The following is a 15,428-nucleotide window of genomic DNA, read 5'->3' as shown; positions in this document are numbered from 1 at the left end:
GCACCGGATGTCACGTGCTCTGCCCTGGCTGCTCTGGGAGTGCATGCCAAAGTGGGCCATTTTTAACGAAAAATACAGCCATAAGCCTCAAAATACAAACGTGAAATTGTCATTTAGAGACATAGTGGGTTATATCCAGCCTATTACTAAACACGCCGGGTATATCACACATTTCGATTAAGTATCCCTTTAGGAAACTATAATTGCGTAGTGGTCGCGTCTTGTAAGGCGTTCTGTAATACAAATATCCAGTTCCACTTTAGCTGAAAAGAGCATCACAGCTGATTTTGTTTATAAATCTAAAGTGAGTTGTCTGAAACGATACTTCAAAGTTCTGGGAAATTCACCGGTCATTTATTGCTCCCTTAAATATCATTCTATCTAATTTTTGAACAATATCATGGGATCACAAAATATCACAAAATTGAAGGAAGAGTTTAGGACTCAAAATATATTTATTGTGATATGAACATCTTTACGATCCTTAATCTGAAGACTATCTAGGGGGTTGATATTGTATTACCATACAACATTTAACGATGCCTCATTTAAAAAACTTAATCAATTCCATTTTGCGACTGAGCACCTGGACAAAAAGGGGGCTTTCACTTTCGTCCCAAACTAGAGGTCTGAAAATGATGCAAAACATTTTTCGGAAATCACACCCTTCGATATTCTCGAATTAATTATGTGCTCTTTGCCTGACTAAAGCTATAAGCCAGGGGAGCCTGGGCGAAGGTGTAAGTGACCGGAGTCTGGTGGTGGGAGGTGTAGATGACAGGCGCGGTGTGGTCGGTGTACACCACAGGCCTTGGGTGCACGTTTTGGAAAGCAGGAGTGGCGTGCACAGCGTGGACGGCGTAACGCGTCGGGTGCGCAGCCTTGACAACTACTGGAGTTTGGATATCCACGGGGGAAGAGCGAACAACAACCGGAGAGGCGACTGCCACGATCTCAGTGTCGGCCGGGCTTGACGTCTTGGTACCAGGCTCGTTGGTCTCTACTTTGGCGCGGAATCCGTCGGCATCGGCAACGTACTTGACGGTACGGGTGATTCCGTAGGCGTCGGTATAGCTGTAAGATCCGATCTTGGTGTTGTCTTTGTCTCCGGTTTCCTGGCGTACGAGGCGGGTACCGAACTCGTCAGTGTTGTCGAAACCGAAGTTATATGGCTGGGGTGGCTGTTGCGGAAGAAAATTGAGAACATATTAACCTCGCTTATTTTGGTGTCGATAAACCAGATTGTATTTGTAAACTTGTAAGCAAGTTATATGAACCTAAATAAATTTTTGAATACGGCTAAGATGTCTAAACGTTTGCAACCAGTCTGTTTTGACACCGTGAACGGAAAACGCTTTGTTTGTGCTCAAATTCGGCAGCTGTGGACACGCCTTAGCAAGGCTTGGTAGTCACACGATCTACACGCGTCGTCAGGATAATGACATCGCCTAGAGGCCGTATACCTCTAAACGTCTATTCGGATGAGGTATTATTGAAAAAAAGTAGTATTGGAATACAGTTGTTTTACTATAGAACTAAATGTCACAGCTTTCGTATCCTACCTACTCTTATCGCACCTTGCCTGAGTCAGTCGTGATGAAAGACATGTGATATTAGCGATAGAGAAGTATCCTGGCCCCTGCATTTTACAAACTGTCATTCTACTTGAATACAAGCACATCAAAAACGAAGCTGTATATAGAAACTTGCAAGCTTAGCGCCTCGACTGGGCACAAGAACGCGTAGTGTGCGCGGAAACGTGACCTTGGCGGTCTTGCTCATTTCGTGTGATTGCCCGCACGTGCAGAGACCTAGGGGCATCCAGGTGCCCTGCTGGCTAACATTCGATAAGCACTAAAAAGGAGGAGGCGACAAGACATCTCTTTTGAACGCGTGGTCTTCAGTACGGGCTCGTTGGCTTACGCTGTGCATTGGCTGAATGTGCAAGCTCGAGGTTCACGAAACGCTGAATCGTAATCAAGGGTATCAAGCTCGCGCTTGAAACGACACAACTTTGGCTCCTCCCAGCGGTTTTTATCTTTTCAGTTACTATTGCGTTTCTGGTGCAAAGGTATTAAAGTGTACTCACCTGTTCAACCGTAACCTGGGTCGCCACGTAAACGAAGAAGCTGCACAGAAGAACCTAAAATAAAATGGTGAAGTTGTTATGAGCACATCCTACTTACTAACGAAGGCGACACTGTGTGACGAAAAACAATATGTACACAGGGCACCACGGCCGCACCTTGGTGAACATGATGACGATGGGGAGATGTGTTCCTTTTGCTGGGATGGCCAAGTGTGATGTTGTGCTGTACCTTCGATTGGCCACGCTTTTATACTCGACACGCCACGTTCCATAGGCTGGCAAGATCAACGTAATAAACGTAATCGAAGAATCAGTTTAACAGGATTGAATTCAAAAAAGTAAAATTCTCTGTAGTTTTTGCGCTGTTCTTGCAGTCGTCTAGGGAACAAGCTCGTGTATTTGTGCGTGTGTGTGTTGTTTGTGACCTTCGTTAAGTTACAACGGCTGGTGAGCGATAGTATCCATGTACGTCTAGTGATATATTTATTTACCATCGAAGACGGTTTGAGCTTCTCAAACCGAAAACATCAGTTTCGATTAAAAACAAGCAGCGAATGAAACAAATCAAGATACGCATGCGGTTGTTTCTGCCTATTCCCTCCTTTATTTATGTGTTTATTTCATTAGGAACCCCTACGCCTGAAGAGCTTTCCTTCTTTGACGCAAACCTTGCTCTATTTGTAGAAACGGGAGTTCAAGGTTTCTGTGATCTTTGCCTCGTCTGGTCAGGTTTGGGACCCCTATTTGAAGCTGTTTTGTATTAAATCGCTTTCGTAATTTTCTTCTATGCCTGTTTTATAGAATAATTAGTTTAGGTAAACTTACAATAGAAGTTAATATTACACTGGTAATTTTCACTTGGAAACAAAAACGGCTGAATTCAGAGCATGCGTTTACATTATGTCATTCTTCCTGCTCACGTAATAAAACGGACGTCTCATTTTAAGGACGCAAACGTACTTCTAATTTGATATCTAGATTCCGCAGTTCAGATGTATCATCTAGGTTGAGTTTCTACGACTTCGAAGTTTTGAAAGGTACAGTCAGTAATGCACAATTCAGGTTAAAGAACTTGACTGATTTTATTTAACGCGATGTCCAGTGAGGGCTACTTTTAATTTGTTGGAGGGCTAGAAAATTAAAGCAGTAACAAAATATATGTATCTTGTTTGTAGGCCATATATGCTACTTGGACGTAAAATAAGACGTACTAATATCCTGTCTGCGTCAAATATGAGTGTGTTCATTTTTTCACTGGCACCTAATTGAGTAAGTAATATGCGTTTTTTCCTTTCTTCCTTGAAATACGGATAAATTAAATGAGTCTATCAAAATGCTGATCCGAAGCATAATGTGGCGTTTTTTCACCATAATGTATTTCTTGACACTTAAACAGAGACCTCCTGCGCCTTAATGAGCTGAATTAATCTAGAGTAATTTCAAACTAGTGTCTAAATGCCAATATCATTTCACGGATCCCTTCTTAATTAAGATGAGTTTGTATAGTTTACTTAACTAAATATATTTTTTTCTAGATAAATCACTACCAATATCTTCATTTCTTTCATTTTAATATGGTTAACCAGTGCTAAACATGGTTTTATTTCATATGAACATTCATTAACGAACTGATAGTTTTTTTTTTTTTTAATTTCTGGAAGCCTTGTCCAAAGTAAGCATTACCGGAAATTCCTCACCAAGTTTAAAAACAAGAACAAACAAAAAATACATTAGCCAAACGTGCTACGATGACGGCAATAATGCTATAAACCTTTTCATTCTCAGTCGCATGGGCGCCGCCACCTTTGAATAACGTGACACGGCAGCCATTATGTTGCTTCAACCTGTTGCTCCGCTTTCCCCTACGAGCCTTGGCGGATGCGTTGTATTCGTGTTTTTTGTCGCGTTTAACCGCACTTTCTTGGCTTACTTCGGAAACTGTGGTCCGATACGTCTACTCGACGACTAGGACATCACGAGGGCTCAAAGTTCCTTATGAGAACTGAGATTTATTTACGAATAATGGAGGAACATTCCCAATAAGAAGCGCGTATATTTATATCGCGCATTTTGAACCGGAAGGCGTCAGGAATGGTCAGCGCATGGAGACTATCTGTATTTCCTGAAAGTATCGTCCTATGTATTCATAATATATCGAAGACAGTTTATGTCGATCATGTGAGGACACTCGCGGAAGAGATAGACATCGAACGTTTAACTTGTATTTTATTAGAGGCTAGAATAATGGTACGTCAACATCAGGAGATTTGTATGTTCATAATATCACACCCACATTTGTATGAGGTTCTCAATCTTTTTATGCGACGTAAATATTCTCTTGGTCGGCTTACTTATGAAGTTTAAAAAATTTTATACCGTGCTCGGTCCCATTCCTTCAAATGATTTATTGATTGTATTTAGACAACCAGCTCAATCGACTGAATTTATTTGAACACAAAGATTGGGACCTCCCGTGCAAGAAACTCTTGAGGCAGCTTGACAGTAGCCAATTTAAGATAGCGTATGCAAAAAAATGTTGTCGTCGTCTCTATTTGCAAATTCAAAACGCGGTTTGGGCTCGGCTCGTGCGCAATAATGACGACGCTTTTTTTTTTTCGTACGTTGATATAATTTTTGATAGTACCTTGGGTCTGCAATAGTTGATGCCGTAAAAAAAAAGCCGTCTGCATAACAATCACCCGAGTTCAGTACTGTCGATGGCGAATAGAGGTTTACTTTTGGTGACTGTCGCCGCCGAAATTTACAAAGCGAATCTGTTCAAACAAATAAATATTTGTTCACACAGGTTCGTGAAGTGGTGCCTAGCGCTATAATTCAACCAAACTTTCCGAGGTATTTCTCCTGCGCCCTTTAATTTTATTTGGCCAATTTTACGACAGACAAATGTCAGATTCCATTTGACGGGCCTGTCACTTATATTTTGAGTAAGCAAACGTCCCTACAAAAAATAATTTACAACTAGAACAATATCGCCAAATGCTGATTATGAGTACTTTAGGAGGGTTGATGATTCAAGCAATTTTCTATACGACCTAGGTCGCACTGTTAAAATATGCTCGAGTACTGAATTTTAAAAAAAAGCCTAGACAATACTACATGTATATATAAATTATCTGCGTCATTACACGATACGTTTTTAGTCTGCGAAGTTCACTAAAGTTTGGGTGTCCACAGAAACCAAACAATGAGTAGTAAACTCGCGAATTCATCTGTTCTGCTCAATCCAACACATTGCTAACCAAGCTGTCCATATGCTCCTTTACATTCGCGTGTTTAGTCTGGAAACTAGTGTCACCGGGTACGGTCTGTGAAGATGGCAATCTTCCCTGTACATCAGTCAGGCGTTTCTCAACCGACCATAGCCAGATACTTTAAAGGAGTTAATAAAAAAAAGCCCGCAATTTAAGCTCAAAAACACCTCGTAGTTTTTAAAGTGGCTCAATACCACTGTTTCGGTGGTTGTGTGCTACAAGGAAAATAATTGTATCACAAAATTAAGATAGCCGCGTGCACGAAACTGAAACCAACCAAATTGAAGCAACCTAATATTGCCAAGTGTATCAGCGCCCTCTATCCACCGGTGAGGCAACTACTAAAATGAAAAGGTCTATAATCTACTCAATGTAGGTGCTTAACGTACTGCGTGTAAATCGTCATTGGCATTTGAAGGAACCTCATAATTTGGTGCCTCAGTTCATCGAGTTAAAGGGACCAGCAAGAATATTGTCACGGGTGGTGACCAATAAACAAGAAATAAACAGAAATAAATAAACGTTTAATGTGGCGAACTTGTGCCAAAAATAAAGGGGTACAAAAGATAATAACAGAGCGTCGCGGGCGTCGAAGTCGGCGTAGCAGCAGAGTCGAAAGCTGGGGCGAAACTGACTGCGGATCGCCACGCGGAGCCCCTTATGTACACGTGTGGGCTTTTGGAATAATCGGCGTAGAAGGCTCGGCGTGTAGAACATTCTGACCTCGAACAAGCAACATGGTTCTCGAACTTACCAGTACATTACTTTACAGAGTCAAAAAAATGCGCCTCCACGGCCAGGAATCGAACCCTGGCTTTCAGCGTGGAAAGCAAGCGCGATAACCGTTAGGCCACGCGCACGCTGCCTACTTGGCCAGCTGAGCGCGCGGCATTACTCCTCCCTTTTAAAAAGTGCATCGTCCCGATGCAACCCAAAAACAAAACAAAACAAAGAACGGTAAACTAAGGAGTCATTTGGAGCACATAAGGTCCACAGTCCTATCGAGCATGGTACGGCCAGTCGCACGACGTGGACGACTTCCGGTCATGGAGGGCGGCGTGACGAAGTCCGTGTTCCGTCGGGCATCACCTCGTAGTTCAGATCCCCGAGTAGACGAAGCACTTTGTAGGGTCCAAAGTAACGTTTCAGGAGTTTCTCGCTGAGACCGCGGCGGCGAATCGGTGTCCACACCCACACCCACACCTAGTCTCCGGGCTGGAAGTGGACGTCCCGACGACGAAGGTTGTAGCGGCCAGTATCGACGCGTTGTTGAGCCTTAATACGGAGTTTGGCGAGCTGACAGACTTCTTCTGCCCTTTGGGCAACCACCTGGGCGTCGTCGGTTACGTCGACAGCCGGTTGGTGGGGCAACATAGTGTCCAGCATTGTCGTTACCTTGCGCCCATGTACCAGCTGAAAGGGTGTCACTCCGGTGGTCTCTTGTACGGCCGTGTTGTAGGCAAATGTGACGTACGGCAACACCTCGTCCCATGTCTTGTGCTCCACGTCGACGTACATGGAGATCATGTCGGCGATGGTTTTGTTTAGTCTCTCCGTCAGCCCGTTAGTCTGCGGGTGGTACGCCGTTGTGCGCCGGTGGCTGGTGTGGCTCAGACGAAGGATTTCTTGAGTCAGCTGGACCATGAACGATGATCCACGGTCTGAGATCAGAACTTCGGGAGCGCCGTGCCCGAGAACGATGGACTCGATAATGAACTTGGCGACTTCCACAGCAGTCCCTGCAGGAAGGGCTTTCGTTTCGGCGTACCGTGTGAGATAATCGGTGGCGACGATAATCCATCTATTTCCTTGCGCCGATGGTGGGAAAGGACCAAGTAGATCCATTCCGATCTGCTGGAACGGTGCGGTCGGAGGAGCAATCGGCTGCAGGAGACGTGCCGGCTTCGTCGGCGGTTTCTTGCGTCGCTGGCACTAGTGGCACGACAGTGTGTAGAAGTGAACGGTCTTCGGCAGCTTAGGCCAGTAATACTTTTCACGAATTCGGGCCTGCGTAAGCTGTAACCAAGGTGTCCGGACGTCGGGTCGTCGTGGCAGGCTTGAAAGATTTCCGCTCTAAGGTCGGTAGGGATTACCAGCAACCATGGGGTGCTGTTGTCTCTGAAGTTCTCCTTGTAGAGTACACCTTGTCGGAGGACGAAAGTCGGTAAGGCTCTCGAGAAGACACGGGGAACAGCACCCCCTCGTCCTTCGAGCCGCTCGATTAGCGCACGCTACTCAGGATCGTCTCTTTGACGTCGTGCCATGTCGTTGGAGTTCACTGCACCTAGGAAGCACTCGTCGTCATCGTCGTCGCTGCTGCCGGAAGTTGTTCCGACGTAGGCTCTGGACAGGCCGTCGGCGTCGCTGTGCTCGCGGCCTGACTTGTAGACCACACTCATCTTGAACTCTTGTAGTCGTAGACTCCATCGAGCGAGGCGTCCTGACGGGTCCTTGAGGTTTGCAAGCCAGCAGAGGGAGTGGTGGTCCATGACTACGCGGAACGGGCTCCCGTACAAGTATGGACGAAACCTCGTGATTTCCCAGACGACCGCGAGGCGTTCTTTCTCAGTCGTGGAGTAATTTTTCTCCGCCTTGGACAGTGTCCGACTTGCACAGGCGATAACTCGCTCGGTGCCTTCTTGCATTTGAACCAGTACCGCGCCAAGTCCAGCGTTACTTGCGTCCGTGTGAATTTCGGTTTCCGCATCTTGATCGAAATGTCCTAGAACAGGGGGATATTGTAGTGTAGTGAGTGCGCAGGCGAGCTGGTGGAAATTAACCTGCAGTCGTCGTTTCAGCTTGTCGAATGCCTGCTGCAGCTCCTCGGCCCATTCGAACTTCTTGACGTCCTTTGTGAGGTTAGTGAGCGGTGCGGAAATCATTGCGAAATCCCGGATGAAGCGCCGATAGTACGCACATAGTCCAAGGAATCTTCGCACGGCCTTCTTTTCAGTCGGCATCGGAAAGGCAGCGACGGCGCGAGTCTTCTCTGGGTCGGGGCGAACGCCTTCGTTACTAACCAAGTGATCTAGGAACTTCAGTTCGTCGTAGGCGAACCGACACTTTGACGGCTTCAGGGTAAGTCCGGCGGTCCATATGGCTTGGAGAACTGCTCGGAGTCGTCGCAAGTGCTCATCAAAGTCGCTGGAAAACACCACGACGTCGTCGAGGTAGAAAAGACTGCTCTGCCACTTCAGTCCTGCCAGTACGGTGTCCATGACACGCTGAGAGTTGCTTGCACCGTGCACAGTCCGAAGGGCATCACCTTGAACTCGTACAACCCATCCGGCGTGACGAAAGCTGTCTTCTCTCGGTCCCGTTCCTCGACTTCAATCTGCCAATAGCCGCTCTTCAGCTCCATTGATGAGAAGTATCGAGAGTGGCGCAGCCGGTCTAACGTGTCGTCGATGCGGGTGAGTGGATAGACGTCTTTCTTCGTCACCGCGTTCAGCTGCCGGTAGTCCACGCAGAATCTAAGCGTTCCGTCCTTCTTCTTAACCAGTACGACTGGGGAGGCCCACGGACTGCTTGAAGGTTGGATTATGTCGTCGTTCAGCATCTCTTGAACTTGTTCCTGGATCACCTCCCTTTCTTTAACGGAGTCTCTGTAAGGCGATCGATGCACAGGGCGCGCGTCGTCCTCGGTAACGATGCGGTGCTTCGGAACGGTGGTTTGGCGCACCTTCGGCGACGTCGCAAAGCAATCCCGGTATTCGGTGAGAAGGTTAAGCAGCTGCCGTCGTTTCGGGCCCGGAAGCTTAGGGTCAATGTCGAGCTGCGCTGGCGACGTACTCTTCTGCTGAGGTGGCGAGGATTCGTCAGTAATGGCGGCGATAGCGGCGGAGTTTCGAAGTTCCTCGACCTGGCCCACGGCTGCACCTTTTGTGAGGTGTTGCGCTTCATTTCGGAAGTTCGTAACGAGGACCACAATGCGGCCATCCTGAAGTTCAACAACTCCTCTTGCGACGCCTATTCCTTTTCCAAGAAGCAACTGGAAGCTTCCTTCGAGCAGAACTTCGCCGGAGCAAGCTTCGGTGATCACGACGGGTACGGAAACACTCGACCGTGGCGGTACGTTCACGTGGCTGGCGAGGACTCGGACCGCAGATGACGTCGCTTTGGGTTCCTCCGGTGGTGAAAAAGGTTTTCGTAGCGTCAACCGGTTTGCTCCGATGTTGATGACGGCGCCATACTCGCAGAGGAAGTCCATTCCGAAGATAACGTCCCAGTCTTGCAGGACGACGAACTTCACAGGGCACGTCTCACCGTGGATCTCGACGCGAGCAGTGCATCGCCCGACTGGTGTGATGAGGAGCCCACCGGCGGTTCGTATTTGAGGGCCTTCCCACGGCGTTATTACTTTTCGCAGGCGACGAGAGAGCATCCCACTCAAGACTGAGTAGTCTGTTTCGGTGTCCACGAGTGCCAATGCGTCGTGGCCGTCGATAGTAATGTTTAAGTTGTTGGACACCGATGCAGGGACGTCGTTGTGATATGTATCGTCGAGAGCGTGGGAGCGCTCCGGCGTTCTTGGAGGCTCTTTACTTCGGTCGTCTTCGGCAACGCCACCTCCAGGCGTTGCCGCACTTAGTTTTCCCGGCGGCGCAAAGGAGACAGGCTCTCTCGGCGGGGTCGTGGCGCTGGAGACGCTGAACGTCTGGGCGACGGTGAGCGGGACTCACGGCGGAGCGGCGTTGAGGATGGCGAACGTCGGAGGTACTCTTCGATGTCACGAGGGCGTTCGTCGTACCTTGGGCGCGGGTCGTTCCGGTGGAACCAGCGCAGTCCCAGTTGTCGGTAGTGGCATCGATGGTAAATGTGGCCGGCTTCAGCGCAATGATAACACAACGGGCGTCGGTCGGCCGTCCTCCACACGTCGGTCTTTCGTGGCGCAGCTTGTTCTGGGCGGACGTACGCCCGATCTTCCTGGCGTCGCGAATACTGTGGCGCTAGAGGTTCACGTCGAGGTGGCGCCGTATACGGGTGAGCAGGGGGCGGTGGTCGTCGGGTAGCTGCGGCGTAGCTCAGCTTCGGTAGTTCAGGAGCGGCGCTGGCGAGAACTTCTGGCTGCAGCGCCTGCTGAAGTTCTTCCCGGACAATCTCGGCTACTGAGGGCGTAGTCGGGCTTGTGGCATCAGGTAGCAGCTTCCTGATTTCCTCTCGCACGACGTTGCCGATAATCTCGCGGAGGTCCGGGCTGTTGCAGCTGGAAGTCGAGAGGGCCGCGACGCCGGGAAGTCGCTGGTAATGGCAGGCCCGTGCTTGAAGGGCACGTTCAATGTTTGTTGCCTCCGTCATGAATCCTTCGACTGTGGTAGGCGGGGCTTGCACAAGGCCGCCGAAGATGCTTTGTTTGACGCCTCGCATCAGGATTCTCAGCTTCTTCGCTTCGGAGGCTTGAGGATCGGCGCGGTTGCTGAGTCGCAGGACATCCTCCACGAAGCTGACGATGCTCTCGTTAGGGCCTTGGATCCTCGCTTGAAGAAGTTCTTCCGCGCGTTCTCTTGGTTGTTGGTTTGTGAACGTTCTTCGCAACTCAGCTTTGAGTTGCTCCCAGGAGGTGATCGATGCTTCGTGGTTCTCGAACCAGTTCCGAGCGGTCGCTTCCAAGGCGAAGTAAGCATTCTGTAGACACTGTTCTGGCGTCCACCCGTTATGACAGGCCACTCGTTCGTACTGTTGGACCCAGTCGTCGATGTCTTCGTTGCTTTCGCTGTGGAAGGGAGCTGGTGTCCGAGGAGCGACAGGTAGGTAGACGACGGCAGGAGCGGCGGGGTTCTGCGACTGGTTGGCCATCGTCGTCGTTTTCGGCTTGGGCGTGTCCAGCAGTAAACCGTAGTCAGGATCCTCTCCCTTGGTGCGGCGGCTGGTCCGAGTTTCAGGTTCCGCGGTGAGTGGTCTTCTCACCGAGCTGGGAACCGGACTTGCACTGCGGGCCCTGGGAGGGGAACGCTCCACGGGCATGCGGTACCCCGCACCTCCACCGAATTTCACGGGTGGTGACCAATAAACAAGAACTAAACAGAAATAAATAAACGTTTATTGTGGCGAACTTGTGCCAAAAATAAAATGGTACAAAAGATAATAACAGAGCGTCGCGGGCGTCGAAGTCGGCGTAGCAGCAGAGTCGAACGCTGTGGCGAAACTGACTGCAGATCGCCACGCGGAGCCCCTTATGTACACGTGTGGGCTTCTGGAATAATCGGCGTAGAAAGCTCGGCGTGTAGAACATTCTGACCTCGAAGAAGCAAAATGGTTCTCGAACTTACCAGAACATTACTTTACAGAGTAAAAAAAATGCGCCTCCACGGCCAGGAATCGAACCCTGGCTTTCAGCGTGGAAAGCAAGCGCGATAACCGTTAGGCCACGCGCGCGCTGCCTACTTGGCCAGCTGCGCGCGCGGCAATATTAGATACGAATGTTCCTCACTTTACAAAAGCTTACATGCACTTTTTAGACTTAAGTATACTTGCACGCAACGCTACTGACCGAGACGCATATTTGTGGCCGCAAAATTTCACGGGTGAAAGCGAACTTTGTTTTTTCGGCCTCTTCGCAAGATTTGCTGACGAAGTTGCGGGAATCACACTGTTGGCGTACCCCAGGATTTCGTCAGGAAGTTTTGGCAGCCAAGCTCTGACTATATTTAAATGTGGCTCATACAATGGACATGAGCACTACGTAATCATTTCATTTGGCCTTGGGACAATCAATGTCTCGACATGCATTCGCGGCTCGTGCCTAATCACCTAATCACTGGCATCACGGGAGTAGATAAAGCTTAACGATACGTGGAACTTATCGATTGCTTGGCGCTTTACGAACCCCCGAGCAAGGCCATGCTAAACATTGGTGGCATATAATCTTCTCCAGGGCACGTGGTCGCTTGTTCTTATTGCGACCTGAGGGATTTACGCCGATCACTTTTCTCTATCTTTTTTTTTAACGCGACAGCCATTGCTTGAAGAAGAAAAAAAATCGAAGGCTTCTTTTATAGGTTATAATATTCAAGAAGTAATTGTAAGTGGTATTTAATGAAAGCAGTAAAATTGTTGCGTTACCCTTTTAAATTCTAGTACAGGGGCAGCAGATGTGGCATTTTGTGCATCACAGTTTAACGAATAACCCCACCTGGGGGGTAAGGGAGAAATGAAGAGCCTGGTTTCGCTAATTACGGTTTCCGTCTACTGACAAAAGGAGTCTGAATGCGGAACGACCGAGAGATGAAGGCAGGTAGGAGGGGGCGGGCGGATACTTATCTCCGAAAGCAGGCAGTACATATTATCCAAATTCAAAGCAGGCTTTTTTTTTTTTTTTGGTTTGGGACCAGAATTTTTGTGATTTTGTTATTAAAACACAGTGAATAAACAATAAAGAAAGATTATTTGACAGTCAACTACGCCTACACGCCAACAGTTGCCGCCATATCTGGAACGTAGTTTCAACCAGACGTCTTTTCTTTGCAGACTGCCGCCTTCAAAGGTGAATTCAATCCCCTAACCTTTTTTTTATTACTCGGGCAAGTTTTCTCAACGAAACATTGGTAGAAGAATGCTTTATCTTCCACCACCTTCACGCAAAATTTTAGCGTGACTCGTTAACAAGCAGATTTATCTGTTTCCTTCAAGGGGCCAACGATGCATTTGACTCACGCGGTATTTTCCGTACCATCTCGGTCGTCTTCAACCCCTCAAACGACAGATTTTTTGGTAACAAATCAATTTATTTCATTCTTAGTGCAAGTGAAACATCAGGGAAGGACAGCTTCATTAACTAAACCGGCATGAGCACCTAAAAAAAATACAAAGATTCTGACTGTATATTGAGCGGGTTCTCGGAACTTTCAGTTTCCGGGTGTGCTGGAACACCGCAGATTACTTTTTAATCTTTATCGAATAAAGTTCCGTTTCCAGAAATGACTGCCCTATTTTAAACCGGAAACGTACTTAAGCACTCTTGGCACGACCGAGGGTGTAAGTGAGGGGAGCGTGAGAGAGGGCGATCACTGGGGTGACGTGGTGAGCGGTGGCGTAGGACACTGGGGCGGCGTGAATGGCGTGAACCACGGGGGTGGCCTGAACGGCGTGGATGGTGATTGGAGCCGCCTTCACGGCCAGGGGGGCAGGCTTGACTGGGGACGAAGGGGGGTTGGCGGAGTAGGAGTCGTCGGCGGCGTTGGACACGATCTGGGCGTCGGCTGGGTTGGAGGTCTTGGTGCCTGGCTCGTTGGTCTCGATGGTCACACGGAAGCCCTCGGCGTCAGCGACGTACTTGACGGTACGGCTGATGCCGTCGGGGTCGGTGTAGCTGTATGAGCCGACCTTGTTGTTGTTCTCGTCACCGGTCTCCTCTTGGGAGATGCGGGTGCCGTACTCGTCGGTGTTGTCGTAGCTGAAGCTGTACGGCTGGGGTGGCTGTCGTTTAATGGGAAAAGGTCGGGGAGGAAAAAAAGAGCAACAAAGAAGTGGTATAAAACAGAATATCCTCAGCTTGCTTTTCTTGAGCAGAAGAGAATATCTTGGACAGCACTGTTTTCTAGCTGACGCTCCCCTAGCATGTAGCCAAGATTCGGATTACGTGCCGACATGAAGACACAGAAAATAGTATGATATTATTAACTGTCAGCTAGAAAATAGGGTCGATTTAAAAAAAAAAATTACACAAGTTACATTTCATGTGAGTCTTCTTTGAATTGAAGCACCATGAAAAGCTCGAAAGTTGGTCTTGACGTCAAATAAATATAGCTAAAACTTGTCGCTATTAGTATCAAATTAAATGGACTGCTGAGAATACGCTTAATATAACTCAACGCGAAGACAGTATCCCTAAAATAAGCTTATTTCAAAACAATATTTAGACTAATACAATATGTTCTAGGGAGCCCACCAAATTTCAAACGAGTACTTTTTTTTTTTTGCGCATAAAATGGCTTTCGTTAAAGAAAAAAAAATTATATATTTTCGAGATGCATAAAAATGTACCCATTTCAATCTCCATTATAAAATATAAAACTCCACAGGCAAAAGAAGTTTGAATAAGGGCATTACAATTTTCGAAAATTTGTTCGCTTATACATTTAGGTTACAGCATATGAATACATGTTCGTCATAAAATATCGTCGGTCTCATTAATCTTCAATCAGACCACACAATTAGTACTTACGGCAGCAGGTTCGGACTGAGCCGCCGCGTAGGCCACGAGACAGCAGAGAAGCACCTGAAATGGTAGAGTACCTAGTTACCTAATGTATTGTAGGGTGTAGCAAGTGCCAGAATAATCCAAAATCCAAAGTTGGTGGCGGTAAGTTCCAAACGAAGAGCACCTTGGAGAACATGGTCGTCTTGGGATTCACCTTGATGAGATGGTCAAGCGGATCTAGTTGAACTGCTCAGCTTCAGGGCTTTTATAGCGTACGCCTATGCTTCACTCTGCCCGTTAAAACTACGCGTGTGTGGTTTATTATAACCGAATGGTTTCGGGTTGTGAATATTAATGACGCGCTGACGTGAGCACTGAATTGTGCCAGATCTGGATTACTGAAATAAAACAGTGCAAGGTCATCACCTTTGGTGACCGATTTCAAAGCTACCGAACAGCTCTTTTTCTTTCTTTCTTTCTTTCTTTCTTTTTTGCAGAAAAGTTGTCTGATCTTGTTTCGTCTTCTTTTTTATCTTAACTAATACAAAACGAAGAGTATAGCTATATGGGTTGTAGGATTGTAAAGGTCCTTACAGGCATTTATTATGCGTTTTGCAATTCACCTATATGATCAATTTAAGATTATGCGTTTAAACTTGTTCGTTTTTAACTTAATTATATTTATATATTTAGTCTCTTACCGCTTAGAACAAAAGTTCCTTCTTTTTTCTTATGTTACATGTGATAATGCATGTGTCATCGTTTGCATTTCCAGGCCAAGGGGATTCAACTGCAGTAGGCTGATTAGAATAAGTGAAACATTATCTCTGAGTTGCAACAAGTCAAAGGGAAGCTGAAACACTTATTGAAAAAAAAAGTTAGAGGAATTCCTTTGTAAGTTTGTACCGTGAATCTAAATATCACGTTT

At 47.3% G+C, this 15,428-nt stretch overlaps 2 protein-coding genes across 3 annotated transcripts; both read right to left on the bottom strand.

The window, feature by feature from the left end:
- Positions 1-332: 332 nt before the first annotated feature.
- LOC120844734 (cuticle protein 16.8-like) lies at positions 333-2,296 on the bottom strand. Of its 2 annotated transcripts, none has more exons than XM_040216657.1 (3): positions 2,246-2,296; positions 2,090-2,143; positions 333-1,181 (listed from the first exon to the last, which is right to left on the bottom strand). In XM_040216657.1, exons 1-3 carry the CDS (start codon positions 2,255-2,257, stop codon positions 687-689), a joined length of 561 nt encoding a protein of 186 aa, XP_040072591.1. In that variant the 5' UTR covers positions 2,258-2,296; the 3' UTR covers positions 333-686. The 2 variants fall into 2 exon arrangements, with proteins under 2 accessions (XP_040072591.1, XP_040072592.1); XM_040216658.2 differs by having other exon boundaries at positions 333-1,115; positions 2,246-2,286.
- Positions 2,297-13,064: 10,768 nt separating this feature from the next.
- Positions 13,065-14,799, bottom strand: LOC8036257 (cuticle protein 16.8). The gene is made up of 3 exons (XM_002402051.5): positions 14,685-14,799; positions 14,525-14,578; positions 13,065-13,776 (listed from the first exon to the last, which is right to left on the bottom strand). Exons 1-3 carry the CDS (start codon positions 14,694-14,696, stop codon positions 13,309-13,311), a joined length of 534 nt encoding a protein of 177 aa, XP_002402095.2. The 5' UTR covers positions 14,697-14,799; the 3' UTR covers positions 13,065-13,308.
- Positions 14,800-15,428: the final 629 nt, after the last annotated feature.

This window comes from Ixodes scapularis, unplaced genomic scaffold (genome assembly GCF_016920785.2).
Source record: "Ixodes scapularis isolate PalLabHiFi unplaced genomic scaffold, ASM1692078v2 PGA_scaffold5__190_contigs__length_132052651, whole genome shotgun sequence".
Taxonomy (NCBI): domain Eukaryota; kingdom Metazoa; phylum Arthropoda; class Arachnida; order Ixodida; family Ixodidae; genus Ixodes; species Ixodes scapularis.
This window is presented reverse-complemented; position numbering and strand designations above follow the sequence as displayed.

Bases quoted from the DNA above. Each gene is read 5' to 3' on its own strand.
- LOC120844734 (XM_040216657.1), bottom strand. The intron at 1,182-2,089 runs GTGAGTACACTT...CTTCCGCAACAG, and splicing joins CCCAGGTTACGGTTGAACAG to CCACCCCAGCCATATAACTT.
- LOC8036257 (XM_002402051.5), bottom strand. The intron at 13,777-14,524 runs GTAAGTACTAAT...ATTAAACGACAG, and splicing joins CTCAGTCCGAACCTGCTGCC to CCACCCCAGCCGTACAGCTT.